At 47.6% G+C, this 21,229-nt stretch overlaps 1 protein-coding gene across 5 annotated transcripts in view; it reads left to right on the top strand.

Moving 5' to 3' along the window:
- The first annotated feature begins 10,344 nt into the window (after positions 1–10,344).
- The window catches only part of STX1A (syntaxin 1A), a 210,105-nt gene continuing 199,220 nt past the window's right edge, over positions 10,345–21,229 (top strand). For 2 of the 5 annotated variants that reach the window (XR_013223734.1, XR_013223733.1), the window contains exon 1: positions 10,466–10,902. Coding sequence is in view for 1 of the 5 variants with exons in the window: in XM_077294526.1 (XP_077150641.1) it covers positions 10,873–10,902 (30 nt within the window). In the remaining 4 variants the exon portion in view is untranslated. Of the gene's footprint in view, positions 10,903–21,229 lie in introns of all 5 variants that reach the window. The other 3 variants (XR_013223732.1, XR_013223731.1, XM_077294526.1) reach the window with 2 other exon arrangements.

Raw genomic sequence — 21,229 nt, 5'->3', positions numbered from 1 at the left:
GGGGGAGAAACTCAGCCCCCTAGAGCTACCAGCAAGCTGAGAAATCACATATTAGCAAGCTGGACAAGAAACATATTGAACACAGATGATCAAAAAATGAACAAAACGGAAACTTAGCTTCTCTTGAAGAGACTGGTAGCAAGGTAGTCAGAAGAAATCAGAATAGCACTGAATACATTGACAGCCGGCAACAAGTGGAAGTGAAACAGAGCTAAATAGGAAACTCCCAAGTGAATAACGAGGCAGCTGATCAGCCACAGACCCGCAGGATAACAAACAAAGCCACCAGGGGGAGCCCAAAACAAAAATCACACAATACCACCTGTGACCACAAGAGGGAGCCTGAAAACAGAGTTCACAACATTGTACTACCTTATATTATACCCTGATATTAGCGTGTTTTACCGCACACTTGGTGGTCTTGTATTTATTTCTATGTAGCTACATAGTGAGCCCCAAGAATGATTTTCTCTGATGGGCCCAAGGTGCTCCAGTCCGACGCTGGATGACTGACTGGGCAATCACTTGGCAAATGAGGTTTAGTGTAGATAAATGTAGAGTAATGCACCTAGGACGGAGTAATCCTAATGAAGCATATACAATAAATGGGAGTGTACTCAGGACTGCAGAACAGGAGAAGGACTTAGGTATTCTGATTACAAGTAAGTTGAGCAGCAGTACCCAATGTTGAGCAGCAGTACCCAATGTCAAGCAGCAGCTGCAAAAGCAAACAAGATTTTAGTGTGTATAAAAAGAGATAAAATCACGTGATCCCAACATATTATTAACCCTTTATAAATCACTGATGAGACCACATTTAGAAAATAGGATCCAGTTTTGGGTTCCACATTTAAAAAAAGACATTCAGAAATTAGAGTTCAAAGGTGGACAACTAGATTATTACAAGGGATGGAAGGCCTCTCATATGAGGAGAGGTTGGAAAAGTTTGGCTTGTTTAGCTTAGAAAAAAGATGCCTCAGAGGAGATCTCATTTACATATATAAATATATGTGTGGCCTGTGCAAAACACTGGCACATGACTTACTCTTTTCAAGGACCATCAGCGTCGGACTGGAGCACCTCGGGCCCACCAGAGAAAATAATTATTAGGGCCCACTATGTAGCTACATAGAAATACATTCAAGACCATCAATTGTGCGGTAAAACACGCTAATATCAGGGCATAATATAAGGTAGTACACATCTTAATTATGTAGCAGGGGTTGGGGTAGCCCCCTCATAGAATATAAAGTAGCCCCCTCATAGAATATAATGTAGCCTCCCACAGAATATAATGCAGCCCCCATAGAATATAATGCAGATCCCTCATAGAATATAATGTAGCCTCCCTCATGGAATATAATGCAGCCCCCCTCATAGGGTATAATACAGCACCCCACAAAATATAATGCAGCCATCCCCCCATAGAATATAATGTAGCTTCCTCATATGGCATAATGCTGCCCCTCCACAGAATATAATGTAGCCCCTCAGAGTATAATACAACCCCCCATAGAATATACTGTAGCCCCCTCATAGGGCATAATGCAGCTCCCCTCATACAGTATGATGTAGCCACCTGAGAGAATAATGCAGCTCCCACATATAATATAATGCAGCCCCTCCACAGTATTTGATATAGCCCCCTCAGAGTATAATGCCAACCCCTCATAAGGCAGCCCCCCATAGAATATACTGTAGCCCCTCAGGACATAATGCAGCTCCCCTCATATAGTATGATGTAGCCCCCTCAGAGAATAATGCAGCCCCCACAGAATTATAATGTAGCCCCCTCATAGTGTATAATGCAGCCCCCCTGAAAGGGTATAATGCAGACCCCTCCACCATCATCATTGTTCTCCCCCTCCACCATTGTACTCATTACCACCTCCATCATTGCCTCCTCCCCCACCACCATTGTCCTTTCCACCACTACCATCTTTGTCCTTTATACCACAACCATCATTGCCTTCTTCCCCACCATCATTGCCTCCCCCATCACCATCATCATCATTGCCCCCACCACCATCATCATTGCTTCCCCCACCACCATCATCATCATTGCCCCTACCACCATCATTGCCCCCAACACCATCATCATTGCCTCCAGCACCATCATCATTGCCTCCAGCACCATTATCATTGCCTCCAGCACCATCATCATTGCCTCCAGCACCATCATCATTGCCCCCACCACCATCATCGCCTCCAGCACATCATCATTGCTCCCGCCACCATCATCATTGCCTCCAGCACCATCATCATTGCATCCAGCACCATCATCATTGCCCCCACCACCATCATTGCCTCCAGCACCATCATCATTGCCCCACCACCATTATCATTGCCTTCAGCACCATTATCATTGCCTCGAGCACCATCATCATTGCCCCCACCACATCATCGCCTCCAGCACCATCATCATTGCCTCCAGCACCATCATCATTGCCCCCAGCTCCATTATCATTGCCCCCACCACCATCATCATCATTGCCTCCAGCACCATCATCATTGCCTCCAGCACCATCATCATTGCCCCACCACCATCATCATTGCCTCCAGCACCATCTTCATTGCCCCCACCACCATCATCATCATTGCCTCCAGCACCATTATCATTGCCCCACCACCATCATCATTGCCTCCAGCACCATCATCATTGCCTCCCCCCACACACACAGCTGCACACACGGAGGCAGGGACACACACGCAGGCAGGCAGAGACGCACACACAGACACACACACAGCCGCACACACGCAGGCACGCACACACACGCAGACACACACAGCCGCACATACGCAGATACAGGCACACACAGCCGCACTCGCGCGCGCACACACACACAGCACCCACTTACCTCTCTGCACGTTCCCAGCAGCCGCAGCACATTCTGGCAACTTTCTCTCTGAAACAGCCACGCTGAATGATGATGTCATCCAGCCGCGCTGATTCAGGCAGGAAGTGCCGGGCAGGAAGGAGGATGGCGTGGATCCCTGCAGCTCCGCTCTGGTCCCAAGCTGCAGGGATCGCAATCAAGGATCGCCGCCCTTTAGGGGCCCACCTCAGTGGCCCCCCATTCAGCAGCAGCGGTGGGCAGTGTTAACCTCAGCATGCGGCTAACGCTGCCCGCCATTAAAGTGAAATGGTATTCACGCCTCTCCACGCCCATGGGGGCGTGGGGAAGCGTGAATATTCATTTATCTTTAGCAGCAGGGACAGGCTCCTGTCCATCTGCTGCTCTCTGGCACCAGGAGGCCCCCCCTTGACTCAGGGGTCCCATAGCAGCTGGGTGTGCTGCTGTTAGCGACACTCCACTGGCTGGGGGGCCCCTGGAGCAATGGGGGCCCTAGGCAGCTGCTGGCCAATATGCCAGCAGGTGTCAGTGCCTGGGCCCACTGGAGAATCTCCGGTTCTCTGGTCGGCCAGTCCGACCCTGAGGACCATACTGAGGACCAGGGGGCACTCATTATGGGTGGAAGGAAGGAGTTTGCGGCAGCTAAATAGGAAAGGGTTCTTTACAGTTATAGCAGTCAGACTGTCTAATGCCGACCACAAGAGGTAGTAATGGCCAACACTAGAACAGCTTTTAAATAAGGGCTGGGTGATTTCCTCAATACTCAATTCCTCAATACACATAACATTGCAGGTTATAGTTAATTTAGTTACAAAATGTACAACTGGTGGAGAAAGGTTGAACTTGATGGACCTAGGTCTTCTTTCAACCTATGTAACTATGTAACAGTCCAAAACCCACCCCAGGATTACGATTACGGCTCTCACTGTCGCACGCCGAGCAAAGCACTGCTGCTCAAATGCCGTTATCTCTATGAGTAAGCGATAGAAGTGTAGACTTCTGGACAAACCAGTAATAGCTGAAAGTGTTACATCAGAACCTGTGCTGAGCTTTACTACAACTGTTTTGTCACTCAAAGAAAATGACCACCTTCTAGAAACCAGGATGTAAGGAGACTGCAGAGTTGTGAGCTGCTCAAGAGACAACTTGAGACTATTTCTTTAAGGCCCCCATACACATCAGATGGCTGTTGGTCGAATGATGCTTTGGCCAATTGTTCAGTGGACAGCCATCTCGGCCATCTCTCCCACACAGATGTCTCTCCCATACATTGATTGGCTGAGTGACCCGTGTTCTCTGAGAAGATGCCACCGACAGACATCTCTGCGTGCAGCCTATCTTTGAGTGAACACAGCATTTGGCAGTCTGAGATCAGACATGCCCGTTCGACATCTCCCGACAACCAGAGCTACCATACACATTAGGGTGCCAGCCAAACTCAATGATCACACAAGGACGAGTTTAGACCAGATTAATTTCCACTGAGCTCTATGTAAGGTCTTTTTTTATCCAATCCAAAGGTAATTTAAATCAATCAAACCATTAACTCTTAAAGCACCAATGCAGCGGGAAGGTTTTATTGCACTGTTGGAGTGGTGTTTTAAATGTAATTCCCCTGCCCTGTCTCACACTCACCTGCTGCTGCTTTCATCCATTTCCAGAGTCGCTCCCATCAGTCTTTGGTGAAAAGTGACTTGCGGGCAGCTCCAGTGTTTCATGGAGGTCACTTTTCTGTACACATCTATGAGAGCCTTGTTCTGCCTCTCATAGACTTGCATTGACAAAAGGGGAAACTGTGAAGATAACTATAAGAACAGGGGCAAGGGGCTTACATTTAAAGTGCCACTCCAGCGCTGAAAACCAAACACTGAAGTGGTGCTTTAAAGGAAACCTGCCATGTAATAAAAATGCTGTTAACCTGCAGATATGAGGTTAATCTGCAGGTACAAAGCGTTCTGAAGTTGCCCGATGCCTGCACTGAAAGCCCCGCCAGGGCCGGCCTGAGAGATTACGGCGCCCTAGGCGAAACTATTTTGTTGCGCCCCTACTACTTTTAACATACCTCCCAACTTTTGAAGATGGGAAAGAGGGACAAAGTTTGCGGCACACAAAGCGTGCCGCGCAAATTTTAGGCCACGCCTCTGACCACACCCATTCATAACTAGCCACACCCATATCCACATCCCAACCACACCCATTTAGCACTGTTGATCACACTGTTTCATAAAGAATAATTATAAACAAAAAAATATGGCCACACAGTGCTCCATACTGTATAATGGCCACACATGATGCTCCATACTGTATAATGGCCACACATGATGCTCCATACTGTATAATGGCCACACATGATGCTCCATACTGTATATTGGCCGCACATGATACTTCGTACCGTATAATGGCCACACATAGCTACTCCTACACACGCGGCTGCGCTCCGTACACACGCGCTCCGCTCCATATGCAGCGCCCCCACTGCCGCAGGGCCGAGGGGTACCCGGTACCGGGCCTCTGAGTCTCTGCTCTGGGGTTGTCACGGTGGCTAGACCCGGTCCGTGACCCTGCCGAGGGGCGCACAGTGATAGATGTGAATGTTGATAGTGGTGGTGCGGTGCAGTAAATAACGAGGACACCAGGTTGCAGTCTCTTTACCTCTTTACTGAAGATCTCTGGGTCCTCAATCCGGAATACGGTTAACCAGGCTGCGCAAGTCCGGCCGGTCCAATGGCACCTCCAGAGTTCTCTTTGCAGGTGGAAATCTGTGCCTTCCTGCTAGCGCTATGTGTTGTGGTCCTTCCCTGCTGTGCTTACGGAAAGTCCCCACAACTGTTGTGTCTGTTTCTTAAGTTCCCTCACAACTCGATTAGATGATGTTCTGCTAATCTTCCGTCCCTCCCTGATGTTACGGTTAGGACGACACCCGTATGACGGGTAGGCTCGGAGCTCTTCCGGGACCCTAGAGTCGCCCCTCTCCACAAGTTGCCCCATATGTCTTCATAGGTGATTTAGGTGAGACAGCCCGCCTATGACTGACTGTCCTGCCGTTGGTTTGAAGTATTGCTTGAAGCTAGATTTATGAATACTTCCTCGGCGTTCCGGCCGCCGGTTGTGCGCCTCAGTAGGATGTTGCCTCGGTCTCACAGCACGACTCCTACTGGTATTCTCCTTGTTGCTTTGATCTCGTTTCTCACTCAGCACAATCTATCTCGCTTCTAATCCTTCCTTGGGCTCCGCCGCTATGCTGAGCAGGCACGGTCCCGTGACGTTCTCTCAAGTTGCCAGGCCTCTGTCAGGATCCCACCCCCGACAGGGGCCCTACCGAATCTTCCCCCACAACACCCTCTGCCACAAGGTGTTACCTGGTTCCAACCCAGTCAGCTTTCTGATCTAACTTCCTGCCTGACCCCCAGTTTTACCAGTATGTGAGGAGTGGCCTAATGAATAGAACCCTTAGCTCCCCCTGGAGGCCCGGCTGTGAAATGTATTGGTGTCTGTGATACCTGGTCAGGTGAACTCCTTCAGTGCCATCAGACGTACCATAGCTCCCCTTAGTGGCAGAGCCACAGTACTGCAACGACCAGGACTCTGGGGCGCTGCACTCCCCCCCGGTTAAATCCAATACTCCTGGACTGGGAAGAAAACAACAATACAGGTTAGCAAAAAGACATACAATTTTGAAAATGCAAGTACAAGTTAACAGAGCTTTTTAACAGAGCTTCCCTTTATAGGAGGTGAGGACACTTGAACGTTACAAACATGGTTAAATACTTTTAAATAACTTTACTATAAATAACTTTTCTTACCCAACCGGGTATTCTACTAAGTGCAAAATTTTGAACAATAATTTAACATTGCCTTTAAGGATGTACTCGCTAACTCCACTAAAGACCTTCTTATATCACATATAAGGCTAATTAACTTTTATGCATTCTCCTTCTTTAAATCTGCAGGACCGCCTGTCCTAACGGCTCCAGGCCTGCTGCCTCTCCTTTCTTTACAGGACCGCCCCTTTCAGCCCAGGCCTACTGCCTTTTCAACTACTATACACAGTATAGAACATAACATTTACTTTCAGTTTGAAATCACTGAGCCATCCCTACATGGCTCCTAAGAGGACTCGCTGACTAACCCCGTACGGGTTCACTTTCTGTCCTCAGTCTTCTAGCAACATTGTCAACATTTCTTTACAATAAACTAATTTTCTACATGTAAGCATTATCATCACTTTCTCTTGTCAAGACATTATTGCTATCTATCTGTCTTAAAGCAATACCATTCTTTAAATGCAACAAGTGAACATCCCCTTTAAGAGAGGACCAAGTCTTTATGAGGTAGCACATCTTCTCAAGCTACCAGTCCGTACTCAGCAAAGGCTCCGGTGCGGTATCTTCGCAAAGAGTCCTTCTTTAAGTAAAACCAGTAGGGAGCACCTTTAAGAAGGTGCAAACTATTTACAAGCAGTTTGTATTATGCATCGTTCATGATTCAGCAGTTCTTTGATAACTTGTGAAAAACGTAGAAAGCAAACAAAAACAATAGGGATCCCGGGTCAACAAAGGGATCCCTTTAAGAGTAACCCTAGACGGGTTTTAGCAGCAAAATAGCAGAGAAACAGTTAACTATTTACATCACTCAGTGTATCGAGGTTTAGTTGGACGGCTTCCAGGGCTGCACCTGGCACTTAACCCTTCTTGGCCTGGGCAAAGTGAGGTCCAGGGTTACACCCAGTGCTGGACAAACGCCGTTAATCCGTCTTTCATGTACAGTTAAATCATGCGCAGCGATGGAGGTCCGCGCAGCTTGAGTATGGGCATTTGCTGCAGCAGAGGTAGCGGCTGCTGCAAGATCAGTCACTGGAACGGAGTCAGCAGCTGTGGCACTAGCAGTCGCGGGAGTGGGGTCAGTCATCAGGGCAGGGTCGTCCTTCATACCTGCTTCAGATGCGGTCCCTCCGGTGCCGGTCTGCTCCGTCTCCGCTGGGATCTGGAACGCTGGTTGCAGGGCCTTGCGCTGCGGCGCTGTCATCTCCGTTTGCGGCATCTCGCTTTCCGGCAGGGCCTTGCTTTCTGGCTTTGGAGCGCTGGAACTTCTTTCCTGCTCCGGACCAGACGAGGCTGCCGACAGACGTCTGGTGAGGCTCCCGATGAAGGTCTTCTTCCACCCGGCCTCAGTGCTCAGCTGCGTCCGCAGGAGTTGGTGAATCAGCTCGTCCGCTCCGGTCTGCAGGAGGTCAGCGTCAACTGTGGAGGTCTGGCTGCGGTGCCTCTCCGGGTAGCTGGGGGAGTCCTCGGCTCCGACCCCACGCTCCGGCTCCAGGCGGCTGGCCATGGCATCCTCCATGTCGCTGACTCCTTCTTCCTGGTCCTTTTCAGGCTCTCTCCTTCGTGGGCGGTTTCGTTTTCTCTGTCTCCGCCCACCATTGAGAATCAGGAGGTGGATCTCGGCTGCTGACGGACACGTCCTCACGGTGCAGAAATATTTAGACTGGGCGGCCATTGTCTTTCGCGCTCTTCAGCTTGTCTACGCCCACTTCCACGCCCCTCTTCTTCTCCTGCGCTCTCCTCAGCGCTGTAATGGCGGCGGTTTTGGCGGTAACTTTTGGCGGCAAGCGGCAATCCACAGTCTTTGCAATAAAGCACAGTCTAAGCACAGTAAATCACAATTCCAAGGCACACATGACCTGATTCTTCAGGCTTAAGTAGATCCTGTTCGTGACGCCAAGTTGCAGCGCCCCCACTGCCGCAGGGCCGAGGGGTACCCGGTACCGGGCCTCTGAGTCTCTGCTCTGGGGTTGTCACGGTGGCTAGACCCGGTCCGTGACCCTGCCGAGGGGCGCACAGTGATAGATGTGAATGTTGATAGTGGTGGTGCGGTGCAGTAAATAACGAGGACACCAGGTTGCAGTCTCTTTACCTCTTTACTGAAGATCTCTGGGTCCTCAATCCGGAATACGGTTAACCAGGCTGCGCAAGTCCGGCCGGTCCAATGGCACCTCCAGAGTTCTCTTTGCAGGTGGAAATCTGTGCCTTCCTGCTAGCGCTATGTGTTGTGGTCCTTCCCTGCTGTGCTTACGGAAAGTCCCCACAACTGTTGTGTCTGTTTCTTAAGTTCCCTCACAACTCGATTAGATGATGTTCTGCTAATCTTCCGTCCCTCCCTGATGTTACGGTTAGGACGACACCCGTATGACGGGTAGGCTCGGAGCTCTTCCGGGACCCTAGAGTCGCCCCTCTCCACAAGTTACCCCCTATGTCTTCGTAGGTGATTTAGGTGAGACAGCCCGCCTATGACTGACTGTCCTGCCGTTGGTTTGAAGTATTGCTTGAAGCTAGATTTATGAATACTTCCTCAGCGTTCCGGCCGCCGGTTGTGCGCCTTAGTAGGATGTTGCCTCGGTCTCACAGCACGACTCCTACTGGTATTCTCCTTGTTGCTTTGATCTCGTTTCTCACTCAGCACAATCTATCTCGCTTCTAATCCTTCCTTGGGCACCGCCGCTATGCTGAGCAGGCGCGGTCCCGTTACGTTCGTTCAAGTTGCCAGGCCTCTGTCAGGATCCCACCCCCGACAGGGGCCCTACCGAATCTTCCCCCACAACACCCTCTGCCACAAGGTGTTACCTGGTTCCAACCCAGTCAGCTTTCTGATCTAACTTCCTGCCTGACCCCCAGTTTTACCAGTATGTGAGGAGTGGCCTAATGAATAGAACCCTTAGCTCCCCCTGGAGGCCTGGCTGTGAAATGTATTGGTGTCAGTGATACCTGGTCAGGTGAACTCCTTCAGTGCCATCAGACGTACCATAGCTCCCCTTAGTGGCAGAGCCACAGTACTGCAACGACCAGGACTCTGGGGCGCTGCACATACACCTCGTACACACGCGGCTCCGCTCCGTACACCTCGCACACATTTAGCTCCGCTCCATACACCTCATACACACACGACTCCGCTCCGTACACCTCATACACACACGGCTCCGCTCGATACACCTCACACATTCAGCTCCGCTCCATACACCTTTTGCCTCTTGAAAAGATTTTTTATAATTTTTTCAATTTTTTCTCTGGCGCCCCCTTAGGGTCGGCGCCCTAGGCAGCCGCCTAGTTCGCCTATACGTTCGGGCCGGCCCTGAGCCCCGCTGCCAGGAGGAAATGAACTTTATTCCTTCCAGCAACCTCGGACTTTCAGTCATTACAGTGGGCCGGCGTGCCTTCAGTCACCAGTACTGAGCGGATTCTGACACCCGGTTCTAATGCTGCATATCTGCAAGCTAATAGCGTTTTTTACGTGACAGGTTCACTTTAAAGTTGCAATCTCCAATTTGATGATTTTTGTTTTACAGCAGCATACCTGATCTTTTATTATTTCCATTTACACTGGTTTTCTTGCACTGGATTTTGTGTGACTGTGATTTTGGCATCTCCCCAGTAGACACCGTGCCTGTTTCTATGGATGGGGCTGGATGGTAACAGTCTTGTTCTCCTGTGCTCTCAGCTGCAGTGTGTCCCTTGCATGCAGACATGTCGGTGCTCAGCACCATGGCCAGCTCCTAGGTGTCAGCCTGTGTAGGACCAGTGACGTCTGCCATAAATCAGGTCCTGTGCACACAGGCTACAGAGGCGTCAGTCCTCAGGAACACACTGTTGCACACACACAGCAGCAGATGCCCCACCTCTACCCACAATCCCCTGACTGAGAGGAAGAGAGGGGAGGATGTGATCGCAGGAGAAGAGCCGGGGCTCAGCAGACGGGATGTGATTGCTGCACGGAGTCGGCTTTGTGCTAGAGGGGCAGCATGCAGGTCATCCATCTGTAGCGTCCGACCCAGCGCAGCATGTGCGGGCAGCCAGTGTGACAGCACAGAGTGCACACAGACCGCTGACCTATATTCCCCCATACGATGTGCAGCGGCCAGTGGGAGCGATAGACGCCGAGAGTCCTCCAGCCCTGGTGAGAGCTTCAGCAGAGATCTGTCACCCGTCTCCGACCAGATCGCCCGATCGCCCTGTGAGGGGTGAGGATGAAGGATCGCACCCGGGAGCTCCGTGCTGTGAGTAGCCCTCTGCTTAGTCTGTACTTGTTGCTCACCAGAGGTGCCCAGACACGCTGCTGGCATGGGGGAATGCCCGGGGAACATGGTGGCATCATCTCCAGGCTACAGGTTGTTTTGTATTTTTCATGGTTTCTGAATAATATTTGATTTTTAGGGCTGTTTTTTATTATTACATGGCAGAGTCTATTCCTCAGGTGATAATGCCATGAGGCAGGGACAGATCAGACTAATCCTACCGAAGCCTGGTGGGTATGGTGACGGCCATCAGAAAAAGATGAGAAGTAGATAGTCAGTATTTTTGGCCATCATTGGGAGGTTGTCACCTGTGGATGGTGAAAAATGAGGTATATTAAAAATGTTGGAAACCTTTTCTATTAATGATAAATATCAGAAACGGATGAGAAGTAGATAGTGGGTATTTTTGGCCATTACCTGTGGTTTGGCGTGATGTCCTAGCGATAAATGAGAACTGTCCACATCCGCCCAATCATCTATGTGTCCATTACTGCAATCTAATAGATAACGAGCAGCGCTGCATTAGCAGCTACCTTCCTGGACTTCAGTGTCTCTGTGTAACTTCACTCTTCTACGTTCTTTTCCTTTCGTCCGTACAGTTTTTATTAATCTCCTCTTTGTATTTTTTTCTGCCACCTGTAAATGGTATCGGATTGGCTAATGTCATATGGTGCCATGCGATGCGGCTGCAGTGCCTGGAGGGGCATTTGGCCACGAGATGGTTAAATGGCTCCCATCACCCGCTGCTGGCTCATTAGCGGAATGCGTCCAGATCATCGGCTCCATATGAAGCATCATCTTTAAATACACCTTCTAAGTTCAGCTCTTGCTGCCTGATGTGGAGGAGCGGGCTCGGATATATTGTGTACGCTGCTGTCAGGGTAGTCGCCTCCCTCGTCATCCTCTCTGCCGCCTGCAGCACCGCACAACCTATAATTACAGTGTAACAGATGCCTGTTGCTTACAGCTAGCTTTCAATTAGTGTTTTGAAGCCGTGACTAGGTGACATATCCGTTAGTTGCCGTACGCCGTTCCTTAAGCTGCTGCCGGACTACAGCATTCATCACGCCCTGAGACATGGTCATGCTGGGAGATGTAGTCCTTAATCAGATGGAGAGCCACAGGGAGCACATTGTAATGTCCGGATGGCGTTGACCGACTAGGCTTCCAAATATGAGCCACAGATGATTTCATGCGAAACGCGCCGTTCTCCGCCCTTTTCCATTTCTGTGTGCTCTTCTTGATAGATAGATTTTCTTCAATCCACCGTAAAACCCAAATACAAACCAAAGCCTCCAAGTCACGGCTGGAAATCTCCAACATGTCAAATCTACTTTTCATCAGTCTCCTGAACAATCCTTCCTATCCAGTATTTGACCCAAGAGGTCATCATGTTCGTTGTCTGGAACATATTTTTTATTTTTTTTTTTCCCCCAATATTCTTTGGACTTGTTCATGGATCCTACAATTCTATCCTCTGGCCAACGGGTCTGAAGACCCCCGATTGCCCATATTTCTATGGGGGGTTTTCATCATAGCTGGTGCTGGTGAAAAAAAAATGAGATCCCAAAGTGCCAGTGAATGCCAAGTATGGTGGTAATTGTCTTCTGCAGCCTTCTGCACACATGAGTCCTATAGATGTAAAATCCCCTAGCAATACCATCTGCGCCGTGCAGTCACATCCCCCTCCCTGTGGAATGGCAGCACAGTGTTTGCATGTATCTGTGATTACAGTCAGTACTGGGCGGTATAGATCGGCCGCTGTTCACACTGTTGGGTTTTATACCCACAACTTGTGGGTCAGGCTAGGACATGTAGCTGTGCCATTAGCAGTGCTGAGACCTGGCTCTTACATGCCAGTCACGCCTGTGTGCTGCAGGCGGTATAAACGCTGGATCGCTGTCACATTATAGCGGAGACGCTCTGCGCACAGTGCAGACATTGTCCTCTAAGCTTATCCATTTCTATGGGAGCGGGGCGATGCATTTACATTGCTGGTGAAAGCTTACCCAGCACATTAATGTAAAGTCCATGGTGGCTGTGCAATATGGAACCTGCCATATAAAATAAGAAAGGAAGTTACTCTTCTTTAGGATTAGTAAACAATCTTCATGGTTGTTACATACAGATGTAGCAGAGCTGGATCCATTATTTAACTCCTTGCAGCACTTTCCCAGTGGCCTTCTGTATGTGCGGCAAAATAGATTTGGAAAGGTTGGATTTTATTATATGGAGAGAATCGGGCTGATTATGCAAATGACACTCGGATCAGAGTTTGATCTGGTTCTCTCGGATGAGAGAATCGGAGCACACTGTGAGGAGAAGATGGAGGACAAAATGTCTCCATCTTCTGCTTTCTGTCAGACGGCGGAAATTAGACGGCACTCAGATGTCATCCGAGTGCAGCCGGATGTTTTGCACACTCTCATAGACTTGAATAAGTGGCATTAGGTTTAACTTGTTCTACTGACAGAGTCTGAAAGTCAGAAATATTTTGCATCAGCACTGCCCCATAGTATGACATTGGTCCAAGTGCTATCCTTTAAAACATCGAATAGCACTTGTCCGATGTGAACGAGCCCTTGAAGTCTGTATTACATGCTGCAATTAGATCTTATTTGTTGGCTGCACACAATAAATAATTTGGCACGCCACAATGTCTAGTCCTAAATTGAATGAAAAAAAAGATGGACATACTGACACACAACATACTCAGCATTTCTTATATGTGACAAACTCAGCTCTACTATAAGTGCATGATATATTATAACCAAACCCAAGCTATAAATGGCATACCGTCCTCCAGATCCGTCTAATAGCACATTGTCCCGTACCTTTAAGCACTAGTTAATATCCACACTCCTGGTGCACTAATTAAGGTATATTTGCATACCCAGCATATTCCTCATACATGCTGCTCCATCTGAAGACATGGAATATCGCTGACCTTGTGTAAGTGACTGCACTGAGATTTCTGCCGGCTTATTTGTCATGCCTTATTATACCATAGGGTTTTGTTAATACTGCGGTGTCATGTAACGGCCATGGAAATATATTAATTTAATATTCAAGCTTACACTTGGGGAGAGCTACGCGGCTTCAGCGTTATTTGACTTGTACAAAAATGGGGACTGGTGTTTATTGATTCGCAATTTTTCCTGGGTATTATTTTGCCATATACTGTGCCGGTGAAAAGGTCGGAGACATCTTCTCGTGTAATGGTTTCCTTGTTCATATAAGCATATGCACATTGTAGATTCAGGCTGGAGGCAGCAGAGCCAGGAATGAGGACGTATGTAAAGAAGAAGTAAAGAAACAACCCAGAATATGTGTGTACCTCTACATTCCTAAAAGTAGCCCCCTCTCAGGGCTCGTGCACATGGCCAATTTTGTTGTAAGAGTGCGATCCGTGGTTTTCAGGGATAACTCTCCTACCAATGACATCCTTCGGCAATGTACACAAGTCCCTTTTTCTTCCTCGGACTGAGTGGTCCACGGAAAAAATTGGAGACCTGTCCAATATTCATCCGAGGGGTCAGATCAAAATGGGCAATGCAAGCAGGGCCGGCTCCAGGTTTTTTAGGGCCCCAGGAGAAAGAGTCACAGTGGGCCCCCCCTTTAACACATACCACGATTCATGATCGCACATACACTAGCCATGTAGTATATAACACAGCCCACGTAGTATATAACACAGCCACGTAGCATATAACACAGCCATGTAGTATATAACAGCCCACGTAGCATATAACACAGCCACGTAGTATATAGCACAGCCCATATAGTATATAACACAGCACACGTAGTATATAACACGGCCCACGTAGTATATAGAACAGCCATGTAGTATATAGCACAGCCCACGTAGCATATAACAGCCCATATAGTATATAGCACAGCCCACGTAGTATATAACACAGCCCACGTAGCATATAACAGCCCATATAGTATATAGCACAGCCACATAGTATATAGCACAGCCCACGTAGCATATAACAGCCCATATAGTATATAGCACAGCCACATAGTATGTAACACGGCCCACGTAAGAAAGTGATGTTTAGTGATGAAAGCACTTTCAGGCTGGTCAGGGGAGGCTCAAAGGTTGTGCGTCGTCTGAGTACCGTGTCACCAGCAACGCAGCAACATCAACAATCTAAAGGAGGTACTGAAGACACTGTGGGTAAACATGGACTCCACATACTTACGCCGGTTTCACATTTGCGTTTGTAGGAGCTGCGGAGGGCTGCGGACTTCCTCCATGAAGCCCCGCCCTCGGCCGCACCTCCGCCTCTAGCTCCGCCTACCTCTGCATGCGGCCGGCATGCGGCCTGCGTACCTATCTTTAACATTAGGTACGCAGGTCGTGCTGCTGTATGCGGATGCTTCCGCATGCGTCATTTTGACGATGCGGCGACTAGCGTAGAACGCAGCTTGTAGCAATTTCTTTTTTTTTCCGCATCGTCAAAACGACGCATGCGGACACATCCGCATACAGCCGCACGACATGCTTACCTAATGTTAAAGATAGGTACGCAGGCCGCATGCAGAAGTAGGCGGAGCTAGCGGCGGAGGTGCGGCCGAGGGCAGGGCTTCACGGAGGAAGTCCGCAGCCCTCCACAGCATCTACAAACGCTAGTGTGAAACTAGCCTTAGCCAGCCTTGCTGAATCCATGCCTAAACGACTGCAGATGGTGATAAAATGTAAGGGTGACATGACAAAATACTAATTGTAATAAAATATCCACAATAAAACACTTGAATCCACTTGAATATTAAGATTTTGTGGTTTCATTGAACTTGTAAAGATTTTTTTTGCGGGCACTGTATATAGAACAGCCATGTAGTACAGTATATAGCACAGCCCACATAGCATATAACAGCCCATATAGTATATAGCACAGCCCACGTAGTATATAACACAGCCATGTAGTATACAGCACAGCCCCCCTCCCCCCAAGAATGGCCCCATAGTCCAGTACTCACTGTTATAGTCAGAAAAAAAAATACACACTCCTCACCTCTCAACGTGCCCACGCTGCTCCCTGCTCCGGTCTCGGCGGCTGCCGCTGCACTGCCTGACACACAGCAAGTGCGCGATGACGTCATCGCGCACCCGCAGCGTCAGAGGCAGAGTGTGGAATGATGGGAGAGGGAGCGTCAGGTGACGCTCTCTCCTCCATCATTTGCTTTGAACTTTACCGGCAGACGCCGGTATAGTTCAATGCGGCGGCGGGGGAGTTGGTGCTGGCGACAGGTGGGTCCCCCTGCCTCACAGGGGCCCCATAGCGGCTGCGTGATGTGGCGCTAGCTGAGGGCCCCTGGGGGAGCGGGGGCCCCAGGCAGCTGCCTGCCCCTTACGCCGGCCCTGAATGGGCCCCCCTGTCTCGCCAGGGCCCCAGCACTTGCCCGGGTACGCCGGGTGCTGACGCCGGCCCTGAATGCAAGTCTATGGGTCTGTGAAATAAATCAGACCGTACTCAAATGACTTCCAAGCGTGATCTGATCTGGACAGACTAATAAAAAGAGCAAGGTGGAGAAACTTCTTTTTTCTCTCCACTTATGAGAAAATCTGATGCCAGTCTGATCCAACTTGATTAAAGTCTGACCAGTCTGACCACGTATATGGAGAAATTGGTCATGTGAAAGAATCCTTACCCGTCTCTCAACCAGTTTCATCAGGTAATTCTGGAATGGCATCCGATGAACAGGTATGGTGTGCCTCGTCAAGAGTTCATGTGTAGGATCACCAGCCTTCAGAAAGCGTTTGCGACCATCTTGTGTGTTTTTCATGGACAGTGTTGTTATACAGTTCCATACACTGCTGAGCCCGAGTCCACAAATGTTCAGAGGCAAAATATGGCGAGAACCACCAAACTAAGGAGAAACAGCAGTCCATCATTACTTTAAGCCATAAAGGTAAATTAGGAAAATTGCTAGAACCTTGAAGGTATCCTTGAGTAGTCATGAAAACCACTAATTGATATGATGAAACTGGCTTTCATGAGAACCGTCATAGGAAAGGAAAACCAGGAATTACCTCTGCTGCTGAGGATAAGAAGAAGAAACCACAAATTGATAGAACGTCTGATTACAGCCCTCATAATAAATGATGCACAGACACATCTCAATGTTAACAGTCTGGAGGAGACTGCAGCAAGCAGGCCTTTATTGCTGCATAGAAGTCACTACTGAGGACCGTGAACTAGACGAAGAACCAACCAACACAAGGACTTGACATTAGACACGTGGAAATCTGTACTGTGGTCTGAGGAGTCAAAATCTGACATTTTTTTGCACTAACTGTAATGTTTTTGAAAGACACAGAAAAGGTGAATAACTACATCTGTGGTTCCCACCGTGGAACATGGAGAAAGAGGAGGTGTAATGGTGTGGGGAGCTTTCCTGGTGGCATTTGTTCCAAATTGAAGGCACACTCACCCAACATGGCTGCCACAGCATTCTGCAACAATATGCCACCACATCTGATTTACACTTACTGGGACCACCATTTGTTGTTGCAACAGGACAGTGACCTAAACACACCACAAAGTTGTGTTAGGGCTATGTGACCAAGAAGGAGATGAATGGAGTGCTGCGTCAGATGAGATGGCCTCGGCAATTGCCTGACTACAACACAATTTAGATCGTTTGGGATGAGTAGGACAGCCGAGATGAGACAGCGCCTCTGGGAACTCCTTCAAGACTGTTGGCCAGACATTCCAGGTGACTATCTGATGAAGCTGCTTGACCGAAAGCCAAGAGTGTGGAGAGCTATCATCAGTGTAAAAGGGGCGAGCTTTGGGTAATCTAAGGCTTCACACATGTTCTGGTTAGTTTCACACATGGTTCTGCACTCCTGTATTTTTGTGGTTTTGCTGCCCTCAGTCTTAATCTATAATGTGCACATTCCAATATGAACCAGAACCATTGAATGGACAAATGTGACCAACCTTTTGATCGATACTGTATATTGTAACTTAACCACATTTTTGTTCAATGTACAGGCCAAATAACCCAGGAGTGGTGCATCCCTTCCCAACTGTATCCTTGAATATTAAAGACATATATTTCCAAGGCCGGTACATGTCTGATCCTGCGTGCTGATAAAATGTATTATTATTTTACCCAAGTAACTAGGTAGACTCAGCGGAAAGCAGTGCATGACCTGTTTCACCGCTCTCGCATTTCGTAATGGTTGTGGAAGGAGAGTCATCCATTCTCATACTAGGAAGGTGGGGTCCTGGGATCTAGCTGTGTCCTGAAGAATCGGGTTGATTGCCATAGATAAAGAGTGCATTCAGTGTACTTAATATTTGCTGTTATTGAAATACACCTTTTCAAATGGCATTAAAGATATAGGTGTAGAAGTTCAAAGATGTTGTTGTATAATCCTGGGCTCACGCATTGAGGATATGGGCAGTGGCGTGCTATGGACCCGAGAACCGCAGTTCACAACTGGAAGCGGTTTACAAGGGATTGCTTGGGATCCACAGCAAGTACAGTTGCAGTGTTTTTACCTGTACTTTCCACCTGTACTTTCCACCTGTACTTTCCACCTGTATTTTTCACCTGTACTTTTCACCTGTACTTTTCCCCTGTATTTTTCATCTGTACTTTTCAACTGTACTTTTCACCTGTACTTACTTTGAAACTGCAGCAATTTGCAGTAAACTATGCACTGTTTTGCCACTCATTGCCAAGGCACACTGTTATCAAAGAGAAGCTTTAACTCTGGTGGACCTAACCCATGCATTTACTGTATGACATGATCGGCCATTTGTTTAAAGGATCCCAAGGCTAAAATAAAGTTGTTTTTTAAGGGGATTTTTTCAGCAGGTTTTTGCTACCTCATTTGAGAGAAACACAATGTAGGAAAAGAAAGCCTAATTACAACAATATGTCACTTAGTTTTCTGGGTGCAGCCGTTCTGACACAATCAGAGTTTTTAGATGTAGCATGTAGCAGAGCTCAGAAAGCTGCCCCTGCCCACACCACAGCTTACTGTGTCCATTGTCTATTGACAATGAAGTGATTATCAGAGGAGGGGGAGTGGTCAGTTCAGGACTCGAATGGTGGTCCAAGCAGTGATAATCTCCTGGTGATAAAACCTTCACTGTATGGAACCAAGAGCCACAGCTTAATAAGTGACACGTCCATGAAATCTGTGTCTCAGCTACTACATTATGCTGTTCAAAGATTATAGTAAAAAAACATGGTCACAGATTCCCTTTAAGGGAATTTAAAGGGTACAGAAAAAAAACAAAAATAGACAAAAAAAGTTTTAAAAAATTGTTTTATTGTTAGGACATGTTGTTTTTTCACTTGACTTTGAATTGTCGATTATTCAGATATTTGTTTATCAAACATAACATGTATGACAAAGTATGCAGATTTGAAATATATGCATGGAGAATAGGACATCGGCCTTAAAGGGTTATTCAAAGAGTCACAAATTATTTACAGCATAAGAGATAACTTGCTGACTGCTGTGGGGCCAAACAGTGAGACTCACTGCAATGCTGATATTGGGTTTCTGGAACCCTGAAAATTAGGTGTACGAGACTGCCAGAAAGAGACAAGTACAAATCTCACTTTATCAGAAAGTCTCAATGGCAATGAGTGGAGCAGAGCAGAGGTCAGGCATGTACAACTCCTCTTCATTCAAGATGGACCATCAAGTTATCCTCTATTAAAGGGAAACTGTCACCAGGTTTTTGCTACCTGATCTAAGAGCAGCATAATGTATGGGCAGAGACCCTGATTCCAGTGTGTCACTTACTGGACTGCTTACTGTCATTTTGATAACACCACTTTTATCTTCGGCAGATCTAGCAGTTATCTGAATGTTGAAATTTGTATAACCCCGCCCAAACCACTGATTGGCAGCTTTCTGCCCATGCACAGAGACACAGAAAACGGCCTATCAGTGGTAGGGGCGGGGTTAAACAAAGCTCATGATTATGCATGACTATCTAGCAGCAGGTTTACTGGTCCTCTAGTGATAATCTCCTTAAGCTGATTAACCTTCGCTAAGCAGCCCAGTAAGTAAAACATCACTGCAATCAGGGTCCCTGCCCTTACATTATGCTGATCTTAGATTAGGTGGCAAAAACTTGATGACTGATTCTTTTAAAATTATTGCCCTTGAAATTTTGGGAATAACCCTTTAAATAGAGCCTGTCATGTCTGGTAATAGTGTTAATCTGGAGATATAGGGATTAATCTGCAGGTTAATAGTGTTATGAAGGTGCCCGGCCACAGTGCTGAAAGTGTGGCACTCGGAAGACAATGAATTTTATTTCTCCTGGGGCCGCTGGCTTTCAGTCATGCAGGTGTGGCCCGGAGCAATGGCAGTCACCGCCCCCAGCACCGAGAGCGGCAGCTGTAAGCACGCCCTGGCACTGACAGCCGGCTTAGTAGTGCACCAGTACAGAACGAGTTGTTAGTCAGTGCTAGGATGTGCCTACAGCCAATGCTCTCAGTGCTTGTAATTGCTCCAGGGCCCTCCTACATGACTGAAAGCCGGTGGCTCCTACGAAAAATAAAGTTAATTTTCTCCTATGCTTCTTATTTTCCATTCAGTGGCCGAGCACCTTCATAATGCTATTAACCTGCAGATTAACCCTATATCTGCAGGTTAATAGTGTTATCAGACATGACGGGTTCCCTTTAAAGCGAACATGTTGATGAACATGTCTACTGATGAGCAATTGTTGTGCTGTTGTGAACATTAGTGATTCCCTTCAGTGATTCTGATGTCATACCCACATTTTAGTCATCAAGGATATTTTGCCACAGATAGGACATAATGCATTATTACATTACTATGATAGTTTTAACAGAAAATTAAAAGTCTTTATACCCAAGGCCAGACCGGGGAGGGGGGGGGTAAAGCTCATAAAAGTGTCAACTGTCGCTTTAAGCACAATATGAACATAAATGAGTCTGGATATTTGTATAGATTAGTTTATATTGAGAGGATACATCAAAGTCATGCACTGTATGGGAGCAGGATCAGCTAACACCTGGCTCAGGTAAATTATGCACAATCCAGCAGCTGTGGAAGATAAAAGCCGTGTTTGACTTGTTGGAGGGATGAAATAGATGATGAATGATAAAGGTAAATGATTGGACATATTGACTGAATAGAACATAAATCTAAAAGAGCTGCGTCATTTTATTTCATGTGAACACAAGTACACCTCTTGTACTGTATATTGATCCATTTCCCTATACTTTAAATGTTCTCTTTCTACCATTGTAGATTTCATATATTAGAAACACTCTGTTCTTTCTATGCTAAAAT

Source organism: Ranitomeya variabilis, chromosome 3 (genome assembly GCF_051348905.1).
Source record: "Ranitomeya variabilis isolate aRanVar5 chromosome 3, aRanVar5.hap1, whole genome shotgun sequence".
NCBI classification, from domain to species: domain Eukaryota; kingdom Metazoa; phylum Chordata; class Amphibia; order Anura; family Dendrobatidae; genus Ranitomeya; species Ranitomeya variabilis.
Note: the sequence above shows the minus strand (reverse complement) of the source record. Positions and strands in the feature narration are given on the sequence as shown.